The sequence below is a fragment of the Centruroides vittatus genome, unplaced genomic scaffold (assembly GCF_030686945.1).
Source record: "Centruroides vittatus isolate TY-2023 unplaced genomic scaffold, ASM3068694v2 contig_2682, whole genome shotgun sequence".
Lineage (NCBI taxonomy): Eukaryota > Metazoa > Arthropoda > Arachnida > Scorpiones > Buthidae > Centruroides > Centruroides vittatus.
Window position 1 is genome coordinate 438,657 of NW_027121707.1, and position 25,257 is coordinate 463,913.

Genomic DNA, 25,257 nt, shown 5'->3' on the forward strand with positions numbered 1-25,257 from the left:
GTTTTGTTCTCTAGGATGTATGATGATATTAACATTTACTGTAAATGTACATATTTTAATATGATTTTATGTGCTTTCAATGCTTTTCTAGTAATATTACGACTTCAATGTTTGTGGCAAACAGATTTAAAGTCGAATAAACTGACTTAAACTTGATTTTTATTTTTCCATGTACTTTTTTGACAAACGACGTATAATCGGGAACGACGTAACTCAAAGTATACCTGTATTTAATGCATGAAAAATTTCAGCCACTTTCTTCTTCTCTCCTTTTCCACTGTTAGGAAGCCATCTTTGACATACATACATATATATATATATATATTGTAAGGGAAAATCTCTCATTGATCACTAGTTCTCCCTAAATGTTCTCTTCAGACGTAACCATCGAGCGGACTTAGAGAAAAAAAGAGCTGCCACACCAATTTTCTCATTTATATATCATTGCAAATCATCAACTTTTCTTTTCTACCAATCAAGGCATGTCTCAAACAATGGCATGGTGGACTTACTCAGATGCTCATCTGACAGGACAAGACCATTATTGCCTCTAGTAGTAAGTACACAAGGGATGTTATAAAACCACAGGGTGATAATAATACTGTAAGATTCAATTAAAACAAATTTAATCACGTGGTAAACAATTATATACAGAAAGTTCTTTTAGATTCCCTCGGTCTCTCACAATGCCAAGTTCTCTCACTGCCTGATGGCAACAATAAACCAAGTAGCTTGCTTCTGTAGTAACTACTTATGCATGATCCATAACTAAATTAATCCTAAAGATAGAAAATATAGAGATAGGGAAATGAGAAGAATGAATAGGATAGTGGGTACCCAATTTCTCGATGAAACTCCGACGCCGGCTTGCACCTTTTTTCTGAGTAGCTCTGGGTTCTTCTTTCATGTGTTGAATATCTTCTACAATAGCTTTATTGGTCTCTCCAATTCTATTGTCCAGATCTTCACTTCACGGCTCCCTATTCAGCTCTCGTCAAATTCCACCTCACGAGCTTACTGATCTATGTCCGTGCCTCTTTGCATCTGGCAAAATAACAACCATTTGAGACTCCCTTTTTTACTCGTTATCTTCCTCGAAGTGCATTGTCCCACCCAACCCCCTAGTGGGTGGAAAGGGGAGAGCCTCTGTTCCCAGAAGTTAGAACAATAAACAAAGGAAGTTAGAAGGAAGGATTAAGAAGGAGCGAGAATTATTAAAACTATTAAATATAGAATACATATAAACAAAATTATATGGTGTATAGCCACAATACAATAAATGACACAAATATGGGACAGAAGTATCACAACTTCTAGCAGCAATCCATATGGCATTGTCTGTTTATGCTTGCAAACAAGCACTTGTTTCATGTGTACAGAATTTTTACATTGGTGATTTTTCAAAATGTCGAGCATAATTGAGCAAAGAATATGCATTAAGGCCGAGACTCCACTAGCGTAAAAACGGGCATAAAACCCCTCGCCGTAAATGCCTTTAATCACATTACCATGATATTTTACGCCTGAGCAGGTCGTAAAACCAGCATAAAAGCAAGTTGAGCAGTGTTCAACTTTTGACGTGAATACAGCCGTAAAACAGTACCATCCACCAATCAGAAGTCAGTGAAATCTAGTCATTGTGACACGGTGTGAAAATGGCGGAAAACGAGCTTTTGTGTACGTTCTCTCGTGGCTACTCTAGAATAGATCTGAAAAGATTTATCGAAAACATTCGAAAGCATTCATGTATCTATGACAAGAGGTATCCCAGTTATAATAATGGATGCCTAAAACACATGATATGTACAGCCAAAGGAAAATCCTTCAATTTCAAGAAGTATATGATAAAAAAGCTAAGCTTGTATATTATCTTAATAATACAGTACTTTCATATATTAACTTTTATTAAAGATATTATTTTTACTACATTTGTAATTATAATACAGAAAAAAACTCGTAGAATATAATCATAGTCTTTATATCGATATATCACGTATACAACCGTACAGGCGTAACTTCAATGGCACCATTGCCGTAAAAAGTTCGCTAGCTGGACCTCCACCGCAATCCAAGCGCAAACGCAAATAGGTCACGTGATTAAAAGCTTTTACGGCGAGGGGTGTTACGGCCGTTTTTATGCTAGTGGAGTCGCGGCCTAACATTTGTTTTCGCAATGGAATTACTGCTACATAAATGTTGGAAATGCTGCCTTTGGTAGTGATAATCTATCAAAAACAAGAATGTTTGAGTGATACAAGATGCTCAAGGAAGGTGAAAAATGCATCAAAGTTGAACCACGCTCTGGTTCAACTTTCAATCAACATTGCTCAAGTCAGATATTTGGTGCTCAATGATCATCATTTAACAATTAGGGACATTATCGAACATGTTCCACTATCATTTGGATCTTGTCAAGCAATTTTAAAAGATCGTGTGATCTACATCCGTGCCTCTTCGTATCCGGCAAAAGAATAACCATTTGAGACTCCCTTATTTACTCGTTATCTTCCTCAAAGTGCATTGTCCCACCCAACCCCCTAGCAGGTGGAAAGGGGAGAGCCCCTGTCAAGCAATTTTAAAAGATCATGTGAACTTGCAGTGTGTTGCTTCTTAAGTTGTCCTGAAAGCATTGAACTTTTTCCAAAACAACAATGTGTTCAAGTGGCAGAGGAAATGCTTTCTTGAGGCAAATCATTCTTTAAATACATTGTTACAGGTGATGAAACATGTATCTATGCTTTCGTCACTGAAACAGATCAACAATTGAATAAATGGCATTCAAAAAATGAAACAAGACCAAAAAGACCATATCAAAGTCAGTCAAAATTCAAGGACGTGCTGACAGTTTCCTTCAATTGTCATGGTGTTGAACATCAAGAATTTCTTCCGACTGGCCAAATTGTCAACAAAGATTATTATTTGAGCATTTTGTGTCATTTGCTTGAAGCAACTCTTAGAAAATGATCTGATTTGAGGCAAGAAACTCATAGAATTTGCACCAATTGTGAAGAATTGTGAGAATTGTGAGCAGGTACATTATTATGTACCTGCTCACAATTCTCTTATTGTTCCTGAATTTTTGATCGAAAATCCAACAAATACAGTGGAACCTCGCTTAATGAGCATAATTTGTTCCAGAATCTTACTCCTAATGCAAAACACTCTTTAAGTGAAACAGTTTTTCCCACAGAAATTAATGTAAAATACGATAGTGTGTTCCATGCTGAAATAATACACAAATATTTTATGTATAATGTTTATTAAAAGAAAATTACACAATATACATTGATAAGAAGCATGAATCATCTTCATCTTTTCTTCTAGTGCAGAATGAACCAATTCGGAATGCGAATTTGATTTGAAGAAAACAAAAAAAAAAAAAAAAATTACAGATAATATGTCTGATGAAGACACCAAACAATATGCCGAATTTTTGGGCTATGTACAGGCTATAATTAAATATTAGAAATTAATATATTTGACTAGAGGTAGGCAGTTATGCTGCTATCTCGTGTTAAATTTAATAATTATAAATAATTAATTTTTAATTTAGATATTTTAAAAATTTATTTAGGAAATGGTCGTTAAATTTAGTACAAGATGGCACGTTTATTATATAACGGGCTATGACTGTCGATGTTTATATGTAACACATGTGAACACAAGTTTGGAAAAATGCATAATGCTAAGATGCTAGTGGAAAGAGAGCTAGATACAGACTGATGGAGCATGCGCACAATCTGGGATTTTCCCCTCTCCTTGTCACTCGTTATGCGAAACATCGCTCGTTAAGCGAGTCAATTTTTTACAATTCGTTTTTGCTCATTATGTGAAATACTCGTTATACGAAGTACTCGTTAAGCGAGGTTTCACTGTACAGTTTTGCAAGCTCCGTATTCACATGATATGGCACTTTGCAATTTCTTACTGTTTCCTTGACTAAAATTTCTGCTTCATGGTCACTGTTTTGAGTTGATTGATGCCATAAAACAAAACTCACTGAGAGTCCAGAAGGGGTTTCATGAAAACAACCATAAAGCATGCTTTGAAGATTAGAAAAAATGTTGGCATAAATGCATTGCAGTGTAAATTGTTTACTTTGAAGGAAAGAAATAAATTTTGATGAATAAATTAAAATCTTGCATCGAACCATTCCCAATACTTTAACTATGGGTATTTTTTTTTTTTTTTTTTTTTTTGGAAGTGTTCTGCTTGTGTATATGTCCAATGTCCATTGGGAGTACTGAAATACAGTCAAGCTAGGACTATCATTTTAATTTTATGTATTTTATTCATCAAAATTCACGTTACAGCAATGACAAAAGCAGTAAGTTTAGATCTTATTAGAATGACAATTATAGATTAAACACACAAAATGAATAGGAGAGAATTAAAAGCAAGGTATGTCTATACCGGATAAAACTTTTTCACTTGTTTACTGAAGACGTTCTTAGTACTTTAGACAAAGGAAAAAGTTGTTTGATACTTGCAATTTATAATCGGCATATAACTGGCTCCATCACATAACTTGCACTCGCTTTCAAATTGCCTTTTAAACACAGATAATCTGAAAACTACACAAAATTACAGTAATTTTAGTTGGTTTGTATCAAAACAATTGCACGTTGATGTTGAAAGCAGTATTGTTGTTCTCTCTTTATCTTGTTAAAGAACATATGACAAATATATTGTAATGAGCGTGTAGTTCTGACAATCCTGACAACTTTTTAAGAACCTTACAATTAGTACACAGAACAATACATTATTGAAAGAATGTTGAAATGCAATCTTGATGTAAATGAAGATAGTTGTTCTCGAGAAAGTCATTTTTTATTCAGGTTGCTAATTTCATTCATGTTTCCTTAGTTTCTCACTCAAACACCAGTTTCTCCTCCACTAAAAACCATGCATCCACTAGCCATAAGTCTTTAAAATACCTGCAGTATACTATAAGTTATTAAGCTACAGTATATAAGCTATTATACTTATGGGGTATTTGTCGCCGATAAAATTCGTCCGATGCGGATGAAGGAAATCCAGTCGGGATATCAATATCCTTTCCTTTATTTATATTTTATACAATAACGTATAATACAATATGACTACAATTGGCGTCGACCGAGGTTGGAGTTGCTCGTGTTTTAAGATGTCCGCTCTCCGTAGTCGCTGGTCAGGAAGTGCGTGACCAGTTCAAAGTTCACCGTTTTCTCTTTTTTCTGCGCCCTCTGTCGGTTCGAATCGGCCCTTGCCGACGGGCGCCACAGTGCTCCCCCCCAGTGACAACGATATGGTGATCAGAGGTACCGGGGGTTGAAGCGGACGTGATGTCCTGACCGGGTCGTGGTGATTGGTGGTTGCGTCGGTGTGACAGGATGGCTTGTTTTGTTGACCGGTGGATTGGATGTATCGTTTGTGGTTGTATCGATGAATGCTGGTTTGAGCCGATCCACGCTGATGACGGCATCTCTGCCTTTTATTAGTATGGTGAAATGTTTATTGGATCGTGCTATAACTTGGTAAGGGCCATCATAGGGAGCTTGTAGGGGTTTTTTGACGGAATCATTTCTAACAAATACGTGGGAACATTCCATTATTGAGGGATGTAGAAAGGTGATAATTTTATCATGTGCAGATGTTTGAACTGGCGAAAAATTGTTCATAATATTGCGGAGGCGCTGCAGGAAGATAGGTGGCTCAAGAGAGTTGTTATTTGTAGGCTGTATGAAGTCGGCTGGTAGACGTAGAGTCGTTCCGTATACCATTTCTGAGCAAGTGCCCCCGACGTCCGGTTTAAACGTGGAGCGGAGCCCAAGTAGGACTGTAGGGAGGCTTTCTGTCCAACGGTTGTGATTACTGCATCGTAGGGCTTGCTTAAGTGTACGATGAAATCGTTCTACTAGCCCGTTTGATGATGGGTGATAGGGGGTAGTGCGGATTCGTTTAATTCCAAGGAGGGCAGTGAGTGACATGAAGAGCTGGGACTGAAACTGTCGCCCCTGGTCGGTTGTTATGATGGAAGGGACTCCAAAACGAGCTACCCATGTTGATATGAACGCCTTTGCCACAGTTTCTGCTGTTATGTCCGGGATTGGTGTGGCCTCCGGCCAACGTGTGAATCGGTCAACACATGTAAGGAGGTATACGAATCCGTCTGATGGGGGAGTGGTCCCACGATGTCCATGTGTACATGGTCGAATCGTTGTTTGGGTAGGTCGAACTGTTGTAATGGGCTTCGAATGTGGCGGTTAATTTTATTCCGCTGACAAGTTATACATGTTCTGCACCACTGATTGGTATCCTTGAGCATGGCTGGCCATACAAAGCGTTCCTGAATTAGTTTCCGGGTTGCACGAGTGCCTGGGTGAGAGAGATTGTGGACGGAGTCGAAGACTTCACGGCGAAAGTTAATCGGGATGTATGGCCGTATTCTATTATTTGACGTGTCACACATGATTTGTAGTTCGGAATTCAGAGTGAGAGGTTGTAGCTGTAAGGAAGATTGTTGGGTAGATGATAGTTTTTTAAGTTCTTCGTCGTTGTTTTGTTCCTGTGCTATTGCGGTGAAGTCTAAGGAGGAAGGTAACTGAATGTTGTTGATTCGAGAGAGAGTGTCAGCTACAGTGTTGTGAGCTCCATGGATATGTCTGATGTCGGTGCTGAATTGAGCGATGAAGTCAAGTTGTCGGAGTTGTCGAGGGGAACAGGATGTAGATTTCTTATTGAGGGCAAAGGTCAGTGGTCGATGGTCAGTCAGAATAGTGAATTGTCTTCCTTCGAGGTGATGCCGAAAGTGTTTGATGGATGAATATATGCTAAGGAGCTCTCTGTCATAAGTGCTGTATTTTCGTTCTGTGTCGGATAGCTTGCGAGAGAAGAAGGCAAGCGGTCGTGGGCCTTGGTCGGTATGGCATTGCAGGACGGATCCAATGGCAAGGTCTGATGCGTCGACCATTAAGGAAAGTTTGCTGTCACTCGGTTGGAATGCAAGCGTGGCCGCTTTTTCCAAGTCGGATTTGCACTTGTTGAATGCGGTTGTCATCCCTTCGGTCCACTGGATAGTGCGTTTGTCATTTTTTCTGCCGCTCTTCAAAACATCGTATAGGGGTGCTTGGATAGCTGCAGCATTTGGAAGAAAGCGACGGTAAAAATTTAACATTGCCACGAAACGTTGTAGTTCAGCAATTGTTCGTGGTCGTGGGAAATTTTTAATGGTCTGGACTTTCTCAGGTGAAGGTTGTATGCCAGCAGAGGTGATTAGGCATCCGAGAAAAGATACAGAAGTTTGGCCGAAGGTACATTTTGATGGGTTCAGGGTAAGCCCGTGTTCTTGCAGTCGTGTGAAAACTTGACGGAGATGTTGCAGATGTTCGTCCTTGTCTACAGATGCAACTAGGACGTCATCAAAATATGGGACACAGAAGTTAAGTCCGCGTAGCACCTGGTGGATAAATCGTTGAAAGGTCTGTCCCGCGTTTCGCAGTCCAAACGGCATGAATAGGTACTCGTATAATCCGAACGGCGTAGTTATGGCCGTCTTAGGTACGTCCGTTGGATTGACTGGTATCTGGTGGTATGCTCTTGCCAGATCCAGGGTGGAAAATATCTTCTTACCATGCAATAATTGCATCAGTCTTGTATGTGTGGCACAGGGTATCTATCAGGGTGTGTAACTGCGTTGAGGCGGCGATAGTCCCCGCATGGCCGCCAGTCTCCATTTGGTTTTCTTACCATATGTAAGGGACTGGCCCATGCACTCTTTGATGGTTGGATGATCCCCTGTGCCATCATAAATTCGAACTCTTTGCGAGCAGCGAGGAGAGTGTCTGGAGATAGACGACGTGGTTTGCTGAACACAGGTGGGCCCTGTGTTTCTATGTGATGGTAAACTTGAGCTCTTTGTTTTGGTTTGTCCAAACATGACAGGTTGGTGATATGAGGGAACTGGGCCAATAGTTTGTGATACGGTGAGTCGCCGGACACAACTGTGATGTTGGTGAAGGTTGGTAGTTTTTTTGTTGCCATCCCTTTTGATGTAAGTGTGGTTGTGGCATCGATCAAACAATTATGTTTTACATCGACGAGGAGGTTATAGTGTTTCAAGAAATCGACGCCCAAGATGGGTTGCGCAACGTCAGCAATGATGAAGGGCCAGCAAAAGGCTCGGCGAAGGTTTAAGTTTATCGTGAGTAACTTGGTTCCGTAAGTTGCAATTTGGGTGCCGTTTGCTGCGTAGAGGGTGAGTTTTCCTGGTTGTACAGAATGGTTTGTGAATTTTTTTGGTATGACTGATACGTCCGCTCCTGTGTCGATCAGAAAGCGAAGTTGAGACAAAGGATCGGCCATAAAGATTCTATCAACCTGGCATTTGCTCTCTGTGGCCGCAGGGAGCTGCCCGTCTAGTTTCCCGATCCCTGGAATGAACAAGGTGGGGTGCATTTTTTTGCATTTGCTCCAAAGTTGGTGTGATAGAAGCATAAGCCACCTTCTGGTTCCCTGTAACGGCGTCGCTCACGAGATGGGCTTCGTCTGTGTGAGCCTTGGGGGTTTCGGGAATTGTACCGCGGTTGATGTTGGTAGCGTGGTGCTCGCACCAAGGCAAAGAGTTCATTCACTTGCGATGCCAAGTCTTGTAGCTGTTTCTCGATCGGATTGTCGATACAGAATTGCTCCCCTCGACTGATTGGTGTGTGTCTGATGGTGTTAACTTCCTGTATTTTGTCAGCCATTGTGGCGAGTTGTGGTAGATTTTCAGTCGAGGCCGCCAGAATAGCCTGGATATTCTCCGGAAGTCTTCGGAGCCACAGCGATTTAAGTATATCTTCACTGAAGTGTCCGCTTGCAAGGTCACGCATCTTAGTTAGTAAGTGCGACGGGCGCTGGTCGCCCAATTCAAGTCCTTGTAATAGTGTTTGTAGTTTAGATGTTTGACTCTCTGCATATATGTTGATCAGTCTATTTTTTATGGTGTCGTACTTGTTACTTTCGGGAGGTTTGGTTACCAGGTCGTGCACCGATTCTAAAATATCCGACTCTAGTGTTGAGATTACGTAATAGTATTTGGTTGTATCGGCGGATATGTTAGCGATGGCGAACTGAGCTTCAAGTTGAGCGAACCAGAGAGAGGGTTTGTTCTTCCAAAATGGAGGTGGTTTGACTGCCACTCGAGAAATTTGCGGAACGCCGGCTGACTCCATTATATCGGTTAACGAAATTTTCCGAAAATAAAGGTATAGAATTGTCACTGACCTTATTGAATTACAAAAAATAGTTAAGTTTCGTTCTTCTACTCTTGTGGTTGTACGATGGAGATGGATTATCCTTGTGAGGCACGTGTCTTCTTTGTTCGGGTCACCAGTTATGGGGTATTTGTCGCCGATAAAATTCGTCCGATGCGGATGAAGGAAATCCAGTCGGGATATCAATATCCTTTCCTTTATTTATATTTTATACAATAACGTATAATACAATATGACTACAATTGGCGCCGACCGAGGTTGGAGTTGCTCGTGTTTTAAGATGTCCGCTCTCCGTAGTCGCTGGTCAGGAAGTGCGTGACCAGTTCAAAGTTCACCGTTTTCTCTTTTTTCTGCGCCCTCTGTCGGTTCGAATCGGCCCTTGCCGACGGGCGCCACATACTCATCCAAAGTCTCCAGGAGGAAATGCACTAATCCATACTGTATTTTACAGACTATAAGACGCACTTTTTTCTTCGAAAAATTGCCTCCAAAATTCAAGTGCATCTTATAGTCCGTAAAATATGGTATACGTATTCGGTGAGATGGCACCCGCATAGTCCTGGTATGTATTTTATCTCATAAATAACTGCATAATAAAATGAGCTTTCTGCCTATATATAAAGACTTACGACTCGTATCGACCCTTTTGAACCTTGAACTTTTTGATTATATAGAATACACACATATATACACAGAAATTTATACAATATATCTGTTTTATTATAACAAAAATTGAATTTAATGTGATTTAAAATATTACAATATATAATATCACGAATGAAATATCTAATAAAATATATTGTCGGCATTAAACTCGTCGTCATCTTATGACTATCAATTTAATACTAAAATAATTTGCCTAAAATTTAGTTTGACTACAACTGAAAATAATGTAAATATATTCTTAAATATCGAGGTACTTTATAAAATAATAATAATTTCAATAAGTAATATCTTAAAATTAGTACAATTCAACACAAAAACTCAATTCAAAATGAATACCTTGTAATTAGCTAAAGCGTGCGAGCCCTCGAATATATATAGGTGGTCCTGACAATCCAACGCAAGATGATCGAATCTTAACATAAATCTCTGAGACACCGAATCCGTTCGAAAGGTGACCGTGCATTCGAAATTTCCTTCCCCCTCCGACGTAACCACGGCGCCGTCGATTTTCTTATGAAGTGGCATAGGTCTATCTCTGGCACATAACGTAGACATGTGATCTGAAAATTCGGAAAAATCTCAGCGTGTATTTTAAAATGATAAGATATTTTTCAGTATTAAAGAAGAGATCATCGTCAAATAAAATAACAACAGAACTTAATAAAATTTTCTTGGAGTAATTCTTTACATATTCTAGGAATTTATTCGCTTCTATTTTGTTACTAAAAAAAGAATTGTGGTTATATTTTATATGTTATATTACACTAAACTTTAAAATTAAATAGTTCTTTATAATTACAATTTTTTTAAAACTATTTTAATAGGAAAAAAAACAAACAGTCGTAAGTATTTCTCGGCTTCCTTGATCAGAGGAGGAGGCGAACTAAAAAATTTTTCATTCTAAAAATTCGAATTGTTTAAAATTCAACTATTTTTAAACACCATGAAACCCAAAATATCCAGGAATATAAACTGCGATATCTAAAATAGTACCAATCTTGGAGTCTGTATGGACAATTGGAGTTTGAGACAGTTTAAAAAATATTTAATTAGTGCAATTCTAAAAAATATGAATTTTCCAAATAAATAATTTCTTAGCTTGCCTCTGATGACAAACTGGAAGGCTTGAATGTGCTAAAAACTCAATGCGAGACATCCACTTGATTGGAAACACCATTTTTCCATTTGGCGTTAAAGCAACCATTTCTCCCAATTTGGTGAAATCCTTTGATAGCTAAAGAGATTTGCTCTTTGCCTTCGTCCCGAAGAAAGTGGAACGGACAGTCAATTTCACTTCTATTGAGTGTTCCACGACATTTGATTGAGTGTTCCTTCTCGGGTAGTTCTTTGGATTAGCAGTAAAGCTGCTCTAAATCATTTCCAAACTCTGTGTCATCTGGCAGAAACAATTCAAGTAACGGATAGAGCATTGCTTATTTATCTTTTGTAATACCTAAAGTATCTAAGGCATAGAGCTATCTCTCTAGCTAATTGTAGAAAATCCTCACTCCCTTGCTTTTCACAGAATCAACATCAGTAAATCCCAAGAAAACCTCCGATTAGTTTTTTCCTATAAAATGAGTTTGGAGTCCTTATACTGTTTTATTACAACTATCGTCATCTAGGACATGGATGGGCAACCCGTGGCTCTTGGACCGCATGCAGCCTGCAGTAATATTTTTTGCATCTTGCGTCGCATAAAATATGAATAAATATATCAATTTCCTAGCTTAAGGGAGTATGCAGCTGAAATTCAAACGTTATTTTCTACAACTTACGTATGCGAATAGTTTTCCCGCAATAAATTTAGTAAAAACTAAAACAAGAAACCGGCTAACAGACACGTCGAATGTAATTTAAAACTAGCAGTGTCTAATATTTAACCAAATATTTCCAACATATTACGTTTTCATCTGTGCCAGGAGCTAAATTAAGTATACCTATGCTAATTTATAATTATACATGAATAAAGAGTTGTGATTTACCGACATTTCTCCCCCTCTTTTCTCTTATATGCGGCCCGCATCAGTTCAAAAGTTTTGAAATGCAGGCCCTTACATAGAAAAAAGTTGCCCCTTATTAACTCTTTTATTGAGGTCTCCTCCTCTATTGTTTGAGATAAGTAAAATTCTGTCACAGATGCCAGTTGTTTTGAATTCTCTTCCTGTGAAGTAATGTGGTATTCTCTAGTAGAAAACACTAGTCATTGTTCAGAAAAAAAACAAATTTTATTAACACTAGCACCAATATGCCATGCTACTCACACAATCTACATGTACTATAAACTCAGAACAAAAGAAAAAAACTAGCAAAGGCATTTGCATGACCTTCCTAACACTTGAACAGAAGATTTAAAGGATCAAGAAGGAAGTTCAATAATTTTCAATTATAGTATGATATAAAATTTAAATAATAATAATAACTTAGAATGAATTTGTATGGCATCATCTGTTATGAAATTTTATTAAAAAATAGTTTTTACAGTATTCTTTCTCTGCATGCCATATCAGAGATCCTGACGTCAGCGAGCACCTGGCACAGGTTAATAAGTGGTTAGTAAGGCGCAAAGGCGTATCCTAGGGGAAATTACAACCAGAGTGATTCCCCGTTGTCTTCTCTGGTGCGCGACATTATACGAGGGGAAATGCCTTCCGGGAGGTCTTGTAAAGGAAACTGGCCCCTATTCGGGTGTTACAAAACATGGAGAAAACCCAGAAACTCCACGTGGCCAGCCTGTCCGAGCGCGGCGCAAACCCGCGACAGAACTCCTAGTGTTTAGCAACAGAACCACTCGGCCTTTTACAGTATTACTTATTATAAAAGGCAAAACCCATATCTTTCGGGAGTAGGGCAAGCTTTTTAAAAAATTGTAAATGCCAATCATGAGTAAAAGTTTTAAATTATTAAAAATAATCGGGATAATAAATTAATTTGAAAAAATTCATATGTAAAAGAAACAAAAAAAAGTCTTCACAATTGTCCTTCTAACACCAATAACAACAATATTACAGGATGGAGTCAATGTTTATGTTGACTCTTTTCTGCCTCAATATGCAATTGTCTAATAAAAATTCATCTGGTGATGGTAATTTTAAATTGTAATACCAAAATTCCTATGGGAAGCCCCATCTGAAGAGATCTATGTGAACTGGTATTAAGACAGCTGGAATACGAACAATAGCATATCGGCCTTCGACAATCAATGACACTGTATTTACGCTACGTGGACGAGGTCCCAATCATCTAGATAAAGATGCCCAACACAGACTATTTTTTAAGCATAGTAAACAACTACATGGATTGACATTAAAGGTAGAACAAAACAATGGTTATGAGGCACACTTTCTGGATATAAAAATTAAACTGCAAGGAGGCTATATAAAAACATCAGTGTACTTTAATCAGAACCCCGACCATTCCACCATACAAGCAATATCTTGCAATCCATTTAAGTATAAAACCACAGCATTTAGAGCTCTAATCAGAAGAGCATTTATGCATAGCACAGTATCTAAAATACTTATAAAGGGCTAGAAAACATTAAAGTAATAACAAAAAGCCATGGATCCCCTTATAGATTAATCAACTGCCTAGTCGTTACATAAAACAATAGTAACCATAAAGTACAAAGGAATAAAACAAATACTTCAACTATCACCATATCCTACAACCTTAAATTTAAGAACATTTACGGAGAAATAGCAAGGAAAGGGAAGACTAAATTACATTATAAGAGAAATCCGACAACATACCAACTGATACGCAACGAAAAAGATCAAAGATACGAGCGAAATCTTTTAGGATTTTAATTGGTGTTTGTGTTTGTGAGTGTTGTTAATTACTTTTAACCAGTTAGTGTGGTGTTGGATGTTATAAGAAAGATCTGTGGTATCGAGTTCTAAATAAACGAGATATCTTTAATAGACACCAGATCCCGTGTATAAAACGAATATATTGGGCAACGTCTCCTGCTCCCTCTTGGTAAGGTTGCAGGAGCACACAATAGATAAAGAAAAAGTTATAAACAGTGACACTGACCATGCATGCAACAGACCCAGGAATACAAGTACTATTTGAAGAAGCCTCCTTAATCTACTCAGTAGGAATAGAAATCATTCAAGTCCCCTCAAACAACTAGAAATATTTTTATTTTTCAAAAAAAAGGGGAGATTGCATTATTTTTAAAGACTGGAATGTCATTTTTACAGCCCTGAAAGTACAGTTAAGAAGTTTAGTCAATTTGGATTAAGCTGCTCTTTTGGTATTTTTGTTTTGTTTTATAAATTCATTTTACTTGTCATTACTATATTTGTATTGCTGTTTTTGAGCTAGCTGTTGGTTAAATTTTTAAAAAAAAAATCAAGGCTATTACCAAGGTGACATCTCCCAAACATAAAATTCAATGTTATACCTTTGCTACAAACTCCGAGGTTCACAAACTACGACAAAAATTGATATTAAAAATCAATGTACTTTTTAGAAATTCATTCTATTTGTAAGCACCAAGGATGACTTTGGAAATGTTAAAAACATTTTTAAAGTTAGAATAAATTAGCTGAAGCTAAAAGATTACTATTATATATTTTTACACTGCTCTTTCAGCTTGGTGATACAGGTACTCCTCACTTTACGACCGAGTTCCGTTCAAACGACTACGTCGTTAAGCGAGGAACTTGCGCCGGGAATATAGGATCATTGTAAAGTTATACAAATTATGCAACAAACTTCAAATTTATTCATAAAAAGACTATTATAGCACGCTTAGTATGCACGTCACCATTTGCCATTGACCGACACTCAAGCCGAGAAAGGGAATTCCCCGAATTGCAGGTCGAAACTAGATTGGTCGTAAGTGCGAGTGGTCGTTAAGCAGATAGGTCGTAAAGTGAGGAGTACCTGTATATCGCAAACCAATAAGAACAGATGATTAGTTTTTGTCAGCTTTAAAAGTTTAAATAAATAAAACAATTATAGTTTGATGCTACATAAGTACAATAATTGTCAAAACATTTAAAAGTCAAGTGCAATCGTCAAGAGCATTATCTATGTATCTGCAGTAAAATGCAGCATAATATACATGCCACAATCGTGTTGTATACATGAAGTGTCTGAATAACTTGCATTTAACAATGCGAGATGCTACTTATAAAACAAATAATGATAAATTTTGAACATAAACTAATTTATTTTTGATACAAAAACAAATTTAATTAACACTTCAGCTACATTTGTTTTGACTTGAAAAAAATATTACTACTACTTTATGATTGATTTGCAAATAAAAATTTTATAAGGAATATAAGATAACATCTGATATATTTCAACTTATATAAATGAGAATTACAATCTCTCTTTAAATTTCGAACAATTTTCTTCGTAAAGAATTGTTTGAAATGTTATTTCTCACATTATTACTACAGTAACAATTATTCTGTTGTAACTAGCTAGTATCTATAACATACAAAGTTATTCTGTACGTAAGAGGTATAGAGTAACAATACTAATTGGATATTAAAATGAAATTATTTGAAAATCAAATCACTAATAAATACTATTGTAAATATAAATCTGTTACAGGAAGATTACAGATGTTCCTAATAGAATTTCATATAATTATTGTTCCATAACTATAAGAATTATACCTTGTATATATTATATGGCAATGTCATTCTCGAAACTAGATAAACCAGGCGGTAAACATAAAATCAAATAGATAACGAGGCAGTAGGATGGTCGACAATAGTCGTATCAAGTCTTGAAATTATACCGAATTTAAGCATTACTCAAATTGTTGTCACGGTTACCATATGTTTGTATACAAACACATAGTGTAATATACAAATGCAAATTGATGCATATATAAATCTGAACACAATCAGAATATTGTAATAAACTCTAAACTTCGAATCTTAAATAACTGTACTAATAAAAGAAAAGAATTATATAATTTCTATAGGAAATTTATGAAAAATTTTAAGACTCGTTTGGCTCGTGCATTAAACCGGTAAGCTTTCAATCAAGCTATAATTGAGTAAAATCATCTTCCTTAATTTTTGATGATATAACAACAAACATCGTCTTTAGATCAATATTTCATTTTCAATTCTTTTTACCGATAAACTTTATTAAAAATAAATACCAAAGCAACCCACTAATAAATCTTTAAATGCTTAAAAGCACACTAAACGTGCTCCGCGTACGAATACGAGCCGGCGAAAGAAAATCGACGTTCAAACATCTCGTTAAAAATATTCTAACTTTTACGGCAATTATTTAAACGCGACTGTTAATACATCAATAAACAGATTATAAGATATTGTTCGTCTGTATATAAAAATATACTTGCAGCCTCTAAAATCTTGTTTTTTTAACTAGAGGACAATTTCGATGTGACCACTATTTTCTCACGTCAGCTCTTTTTTAAATTGTATTGCACAGTTACACGACAAAGGCTCCAAGTTCCATTAGTATGCAAGAATTCTGACTGAATAATTTTTCTTTTAAGAACTGCTGAAAGAAATGATCATGGGAATTGATTGGGCTGTGAAGTGACAAGAATAATAATGCCGAAGAAATCACTGGGACAACACTTGTTCGTCAAAGATTTCGTGCAGGAAATCAAGAGTCGCATTAGCCATATGTGCCCAGGATCCAACTTGCATAAACCGTGCAAAATGGAACCATTTACATTTGCATATTACTCAAGTCCAGTTGGATACAGTATCGGAAAGAACTGGTTATGAAACATAGACAAGTATCAATTACTATTGACCATTTTGTCAAAGAAGAAAAGTTCAATTATTCATGACTTGACAGGATAATCCGAACATTCATTTTTCCTTGAAATTGTCTTTTTCATAGAAGCTCTTTGGGTGTTTTGCAGTCTAAAAACTGACATTCTGCTTATTGACCACACCATTCAGATAGAAGTAGGCCTCGTCTGAGAATCATGAGTTATGTCATATTCCTTTCATTTGCAAGGCCCAAGTTGCAAATTTAAGTCTTTCTGCTTTATCATATTGGGCTAGAAGATGGAAAGACTGAACGTACATACAGGCCTGAACTTGTTTAATTTTATCTGCAAGCATATTTTGCAGATCGGTTTGTTAGATGTTCCTTATGTATGAAGTTATTGCAGTGTTTAATTCATAAAGTATGTGTGGGTGATCGCAATCATTACACATTTTGCCGCTTCCCATTGGTAAAAGTCTGGTGGAGTAAGATCCAATGAGAAGGCCACCACATTCTCCAAAAATTATTCTCTTTCATAAGTTTCATGGACTTGTCAGGGTGTGTGTGTGTGTGTGTAATAGTGCCATCTTGTTGAAGCCACGAATAATTTCTTCTTTAAAGTTGTTGATAAAACTGTAGAGAATTGAATGCAACACTTGGACATTGCAACTCATAGGCCAACTTTCCAATCATGCAGAAGTGTTTTGTGAAAAACCTGAGGATATTTTTAATTTATTTAATTTAAAATATATTCTCTCTACCTCAAATTAGTAGTGTCCAACCCCTATTCATCATACTTTTCCTGTTAGCAAGCTTCTGCGCATCATAGTTTCCCTGTTAGCAATACCAGTCATCTATCTATCTAATTCCTGTTTGAATTGAAATAATGCAACTTTTGGTTTGCATTGGATGTTTATATACAGTTACTCGGGACCTTGTGCCAAAACGCTTTCCATATCTGGTCTCCACTTTCATCTATCTAATTCCATTCTCGAGATTAAGGAAGGACGGGCAGACAGAGACAACAGTGGAATTTATGTCTACAATTTTTTCAAATTTCATTATAATATAATATATATCAGCTACAATATTTCATTGGATTCTTCAGGCTAGGTTGTTTTATAAAGTTTAGGGCTTACTTTGAAGCTATTGCTATTGTAATTAGATGCAATTTTAACAAAGTTCTGTCCATGTTTTATTTTGCATTAATAGCGAGGTTGAGGCCGAAGTTTTAAACACCAAAATGTGTATGTCTGATGTTGAGCGCCACTTTCCTGTAAGCCTAGAAGTTTGACAATGGCGTTTGGAAAGTCAGTGGAATCATGCTCGACATTCCAAACGCCATTGTCAAACTTCTAGGCTTACAGGAAAGTGGCACTCAACGTCTGACGTACACGTTTTTGCATTTAAAACTTTGGCCTCAACCTCACTAATATTGAGAGAACATTTAATACCTAAAAGGAGATTTCAATGCAAATGTCTCTTGAAATCTAACCAAGAGATAGGAAAGAATCTCCCCCACAAATCTTTGGCTGTGGGCTTTAACAAAATAAATAATTACACAGCTTGTTTCACAAAATGTCTGAACTGTAAAAATGTACGATATCACGGTCCAGCCTATTTATTTAGTGAAGGAAACTGTTGAATATGTGACAAGGTTACTGCGCAATACCAAGAAGGAGCTCTTGAACATTGTACAACTTTCCGAGCCGAAATGAGTACCATGCATTGCTTGGCCAAGATATATTAAACAATCTATACAATAGTTAAAAATTGTCCTATAACCATTAATAATTGTATTTCGTAACTGACTTTATAGAATTTAGAACTGTTCTTTGACATAATGCTCAGATATTTAAACACTTGAAAATCTGAACAGAATACACGTGATATTTACTAGTTAAAGTAACATTTTTGAAACTACAGTTACATACGATTAATCAAACTACAAATTAAAATATTAAAAAAATTAACACATTGTCGTAGAAACATCAGTAAAATAAAAATATGTACTGTAAATACATGACAAATGTACAGAAAAGTATGTCACAGTAAAGTTGACATCCGAACTTGTGCTGTACGCGCGCACCCTTGAGTTCATGGAATTAACGGTACGTCTCAAGATAATTTCTATACAATTTATTGGTGTATATTGCATTATTTAGAATACCGTATATATTATTTTCTATTAGTTGACTGAAGAGGGGCAAAATGCCCGAAACGAGTAAAATAAGACCTCGTCTCAACTAATAAAGGTGGAAAAAGCTAGGTGTTTGATAAATAACACGGTCTTGTGTTCAGTGCTCAATATACAGTAAAACTTTCAAGAACATTTAAACTATAAGTTTGTATATAGTTAATTGAAACCACCTTTTCCATATCTGGTGTCAATTTTCATCTATCTAATTCTGTTCTCAAGATTAAGGAAGGTCAGATGGGCAGACATCCAAACATGGAAAGAATGGAATCATTCTCATTTAAATATGCAATTATTATATTTACAATGCTGTAAGTTATATGTAATGAATTCTGCTTTACAAAGCGAATATGTTTCAGAGATCCCAGCGAATTCTGAAATCATCGTAAGGTTTATTTTTTATAATTCACTCTGTTCTGATATCTTTGAAGTCACTGTGTTCACCAGAAAACTGTGAGTACTTTCGACGTATTTATAAACATCGTCTTCGGGCAGAATCGGAATAAAATAGCTTTTTGAACAGTTTTTTCCGGAGACGTTTATAAATACATCGAAAGCGCTCGCAGGTTATTAAAACATTTCTTTTTTTAAATGTTCTTTAACGCCTTTTTATGTGGATTTTTCTCTTCAATCAGTAAAATTGTTGGCGTGACATCCACTCTATGTTTTTAAGTTACTTAACAAGAAAACCGCAATTCCCCCCCCTCTAAAAACAAAGATGATTTTTACAGCGACAATATTAGTCTCATTACAGAATATTAAATAAAACAATAAGATAATAAGTAACGGAAAAAATGCTACAATATTTTTTTGGTTACATTAAATACACAGTATATTCATAAGTTTTGAGGTGTTTAATAAAACACCGAGACCAGATGGAGGTGAGAAGAGAATGTAAACACTGCAGTCAAATGAAAAACTTGGGGCAATCGGTTTGTCTAAGAGCAAACCGAGGACAAAAATGTCCTCAGTCAGTTTGCTTCCATATCATCAGTTGAATAAATCTTTCGTTCCGAAAATAACAATGTATATGGAATATTTTTAATTGTCGCAAAAATAATTTTGACTATTTTCGGCACGTAAATAGATATTTTCCACAACTAAGAGAAAATATTTAAACACTAAAAAATTCTGCAGACTTCTACCCCATTAGATTTTTGTTATATATTCTACCATTTTTTAAGTCAATTTTGTTTTAACACATTACTTTTAATACACAAACTTTCAAAATATTAAAGCTATTAATCTAATATAAAACAAAACCCAAAAGCTTTTCTCATAAATCAATATCCACGTACGTATATATAATTATATATAATTGCTTAAATGTATATAAAACTAATTTATTAAATTCAATTGACCAAATACAATGTTTCAGTTTGAAAACTGAATCAAGTATAAATAAACGTGTATCTTATCAGAATAAAATCTGAATCATTAGTTATATTAAAAAAGCATACGATAAAGCAGAAACAAATTAGTCAAATTATTTCCTTATTAAAGTTTTCGAGTATCTTTGTCTCGATTGTCAGATACATCGAAGGCGAAATTTTATTACGTCGAGGAGCATCAAAGTCTAAACTAAATACTTAATTTTCGGCATTCTTAAATGAGGACGAGCACTTCGGGCTTCAATGGAACGAAAGGTGTTCTTTAGGGATTCCTTTAATTTGTTGCAGTGTTCCAATTAAAATTATCGAAACGATACAACTAGTTTCTGAATAAAAACCGAATACGCAAGTCCCGTTAGCGTAAGTGATTAGTGCATTTAGAACAATACAAAAGAATATGAATTTAATTCTTATCTAGAAAAAGCCGGTAAAAAAAATTTATTACGAGACTAGAGACGGGATAACGTTGGCAATTTTCTTTAATAAAGCTCAAATCTGAATATGAACAAGATTAAATTTTGTAATAAAAGCCAATCGATTAGTAAATAATAAAAGTAATACATTTTAAACATCTCAAATCGTTCGTCTGCACAGAATCAATACATTATTATTTAATTGGCAATCTTACATCATAGGAAATTGCACAAAAGAAATTTAAAAACTACGGTGATAATTTCTACAGTTATGATTAAATATCAACATTACGATTCGCTTTAGAAACATTATATAAACTACAGAATGGATAATCTTAATTATGCCGTAACGTTTTGTCTTTTTTCGTACGTTAATAATGGATTTAGAAAAATCTCTACGGTACTTTTAGAAACAAGGAGGAGTAGCTAACGTTATCGTGCCCACCTTTGAGACATTTTACTGCAAAGACAATAACAATAATATCCAAACACATTTGGATAATAAGTTTCTTTGTTCCCAAAAGAACCGTTTATACAGTTTTTGTTTTATGGTCCTTATAACATTCTCCACAAAATATCTTTCAGACATACTAAAGTATTAATATAATATAAATATGTTATGAATCGACAATTAATTATGATAATTGGTCTATCAAAAAATACTCGGACGGACTAAAAAATTCCTCGAAAACAATTCGTATGCGGAACTTTGTTTGGCAAACATTATTCAGACAAAATATTCAACAAATGGAAATTCAATAGTCTACATTCAATATTTATTCAAGTCTGGCCAAATAAATTTCGAACGAAACGACTACACCACATTTACCGGATCTAAACCATAAAAAGTATCATCAAAAGTACATTTTTTTGTAGTTTCTATTTTTTCTTTTCTTTTTTTAACAGTCTTTGCAAATAATAATTATTAAGTTAATTGTCTTAAATAAATTTCTATTGCAGGTATTTTTATGACATTATGCAAGTTTTATACAGGGTTAATAAGCAAAATTTAAGATTTATTTACGTAAAAATATCGATAACGAGCTATTATTTATTGCAATGTTGCCACAACGCTCTCGATTTTAGTAGCATCTCGCCCCGTACATTGTACTTTTCCCGTTAGCAATCGAGTCATGCCAGTCACCTATCTAACTCCATCCGGAAGAAAATGTTTAAATTGAAATAAGTTTGTACGTAGTTAATCGGATCCTTCTGCCCCTAATCTTTCCACGTCCGGTCTCGATTTTCACCTACCTAACTCCGTTCCGGCGACTAAGCGAGGACAGATGTTCGCACGAACTGCCGCAACGAATTCTTTGACGTTCACACGATATTCGTACGTCGTAATTAAAGAAAAAATACTCAAACGAACGTCAAAAAATGCACCGGAGAATTTGTAAATTGTCGGATTACGTTCTTGCAATCGTTTAATTTATAAGAAAGAATTATGTGGTTATTAAGATCATTTTAAACAGAAACGGTCGCAATTCCGGGCCGCAACGTTTCGTCACGACTCTCGATTTTAGTAGCATCTCGCCCCTGCACGTCACACTTTCCCATTAATGATAGTCGCGCCGATCATCTTTCTAACTCCATTCTCGACGTCGAGTAAGGACGGACGGCCCGTCGCAAATTTATACGTCCAAATTTCTCGAAAAACAGCATCCCAAGCATCAAAATAAATTGCCACGACACCTCGGCGGACGTTTGCACGACGTTTATGCGCCGTAACAAACGAAGTGAAGTTAATTAAAGAAAATATATTGGAAGAAAGATCAGAGAATAGACCAGAGCAATTTGTGAGCCATTGGATTGCATTCTTACAGTAATTTAATTTGTAAGAAAGAATTATGCTGTTATTATTAAAGACCTGATTAAAAAAAACAATAGGAGGACATCATTTAGAGGAGGAGAAAGTGTTTTTTAGTGTTTAATTATCGAAAAAAAGGCGAGAGAAGTTAGAGAAAAGCCATCCACATTATCTCCTTCCCTCGCATTTTTTTATGTATCGGGGATCAATGAACCCTGGGAAAAGTGGGTAAAACCGGGCCGGAATCTTCCCGGATAAAAAAAATAACGCGGCCGATACTCACAATACTTGTTCCTGTCAGCAAAAATCCCGTTTCTGCAAAGCAGGAGGCTGAGTAGCAGACATTGGAGAACGATGTAAGACCAGTGATCACGCTGAACGCTCGCCATCTTCCACGGAGAGGGAGTTGGCCGCAGGGCGGGGTTATCGTCTGCCATGACGTCATGTCCGACCAATAAGTTTCTGCCTGACGAGATCGATTTATTCCGTCGTAACAGCCAAAGAGTTAAGTTGTCACTTAAGCCGTTTTGAAAAATATGGCGATGAAAAATGTATACGATGTTTTTAAAATATTTATTACTTTTTACGTTTTAAAATGGTAAATCGGTCGAAGGTTTTAAATATAAAATGCGTGATTTATAAGTACGGTAAAGCCAAAGGAATTTTACTGCGTTAATTGATTGTTGATTACTCCGTCGTAAAGCGAGGATATCTACTTCCTATCGAGTTCCGTAAATCGAAACTAATGTTTAAGTTAGTAATGCAATGGATAAGTGGCTAACAACTAAAAATAATAATATAATTGTACTCGTTTAGAAAAGGAAATTGTGACTAGTTAAAATGAGGATACGTAAAACGAGAGGTCGTAAAGCGAGCAATGAGTCGTAAAGTAAAACATCGTAAAACGAGAAAGTCGTAAAGCGAGGAATCGTAAAAGAATAGGTTATAAAGAAAAAATCGTAAAGCGAGGAATCGTAAAAGAATACGTTATAAAGGAGAATCGTAAAACTAGGTCGTAAAGCGAGGAATCGTAAAAGAATAGGTTATAAAGGGAAATCGTAAAACGAGGTCGTAAAGCGAGGAATCGTAAAAGAATAGGTTATAAAAGGAAAGAAAATCGTAAAGCGAGGAATCGTAAAAGAATAGGTTATAAAGGGAAATCGTAAAACGAGGTCGTAAAGCGAGGAATCGTAAAAGAATAGGTTATAAAGGGAAATCGTAAAACGAGGTCGTAAAGCGAGAATAGTGAAACGAGAAGGTCGTAAAGTGAGGAATCTTAAAACGAGGTTATAAAGGGAGGAATCGTACGATGAGCGGCGGTAAAAGCGAGGAAACCTAAAGCGAGAATCTTCTTTCTGATGAAAACGGAAAGTTCGTCTCTAATTGATACAAGTAAATTATTAATAAGTTTGGCAAAAATCGATGAATTTTTCGCCATTTATATACTTTTTCTTCGTTATTACTTATCCAATTAAGTTGATTTTTCTTTCTCCGATATTAAAACGACTGGAAACGTGCCCCGCATCACCGCATTCGGATGCTAACTCCTCTCAATAATTCCAAAAATTTCTTCTTTATTTATGAGCTACGCCTTGTCTGTGATAGCAAATTCGCTTAATTAATTAGCAAGAAAATGCGAACAATTTTTCTAGAGAACCAATTGTCTTCTGATAATTCCTAAATTGATTAGGAATTAGCAGATGACAATTGTTTGTTGACCGGGGATTACCAAGATGCCGATGCTCATCTAAACTTCGTTTACAGGAAATTTAATCTCTTTCTATCTCCTCACCCCTTGACCTTTAACCACCAAAATTTAATAGCATCCGTCCCCTAATACGAACCTCCCTAAAATTTTAGAAATTTTTGATAACACAGGGATTATTAAGCTTTCAAGTGGGTGAACAAAGTCATGTCCTCCCACACACTCACAAACGTACATACAGAAATGTGAGTGTGGGGGATTTCTTCTGTATGTATGGTTGTGAAACCCCCCATACAAATCCTTATGTACAAAAGAAACCTCCCACACTCACACACACATCCATACACATAGAAGACACCACCCAAACACTTTGCATTTCTCAACGTTTCAAGGTTCTCCGAGAGCAAAAATGTAAAAATCTTGCGGGAGGGGGTCATTGCCATACTTCCTCTATGTTCTATGTTACGCATAAACGTAGATTTAGCAAAACATTTTTGTTTTTACTCCTCAAAAATAAACGATTAATAACACATGTTGCATAAATCATCATGGCGTGGTGGAGTAACGCCGTAAAGCTCATCATGCGTAAAATTAATATCGATAAAAATTAATTATTTTAATTAATTTTTTCCGGCGTAAATACGAATACATTGGCCATTATTTACGTTTAACTTTAGAAATCGTTAGGAGATTACGCGTTAGGCCGCGACTCCACTAGCCGTAAAAGGGCCGTAAAACCCCTCACCGTAAAAGCTTTTAATCACGTGACCATGATATTTTACGCCTGAGCAGGTCGTAAAACCAACGTAAAAGCGAGTTGAGCAGTGTTCAACTCGCTTTTACGTTGGTTTTACGACCTGCTCAGGCGTAAAATATCATGGTCACGTGATTAAAAGCTTTTATGGTGAGGGGTTTTACGGCCCTTTTACGGCTAGTGGAGTCGCGGCCTTACTCTACTTTTTCGGCCGGGCATCAACCCAATACAAACAACACAATAAGCTTTCAGTCACTACAACAAACCGCGCGTTCAATAATGAATACAAACAAACAAACAAAAAGAAACAATATCAATTTAATCGTAAGATACAATTTTTCCGATAGAGAAAA

At 36.2% G+C, this 25,257-nt stretch overlaps 1 protein-coding gene across 2 annotated transcripts in view; it reads right to left on the minus strand.

Moving 5' to 3' along the window:
- The window catches only part of LOC136971698 (uncharacterized), a 47,399-nt gene extending 24,482 nt beyond the window's left edge, over positions 1–22,917 (minus strand). For both annotated transcript variants that reach the window (XM_067266176.1, XM_067266175.1), the window contains exons 1-2: positions 22,729–22,917; positions 10,239–10,462 (exon numbers count right to left, since the gene is read on the minus strand). In XM_067266176.1, the coding sequence (XP_067122277.1) occupies positions 10,239–10,462; positions 22,729–22,882 (378 nt within the window). In that variant the 5' untranslated portion in view covers positions 22,883–22,917. The remainder of the gene's footprint in view (positions 1–10,238; positions 10,463–22,728) is intronic.
- Between the last annotated feature and the right edge of the window lie 2,340 nt (positions 22,918–25,257).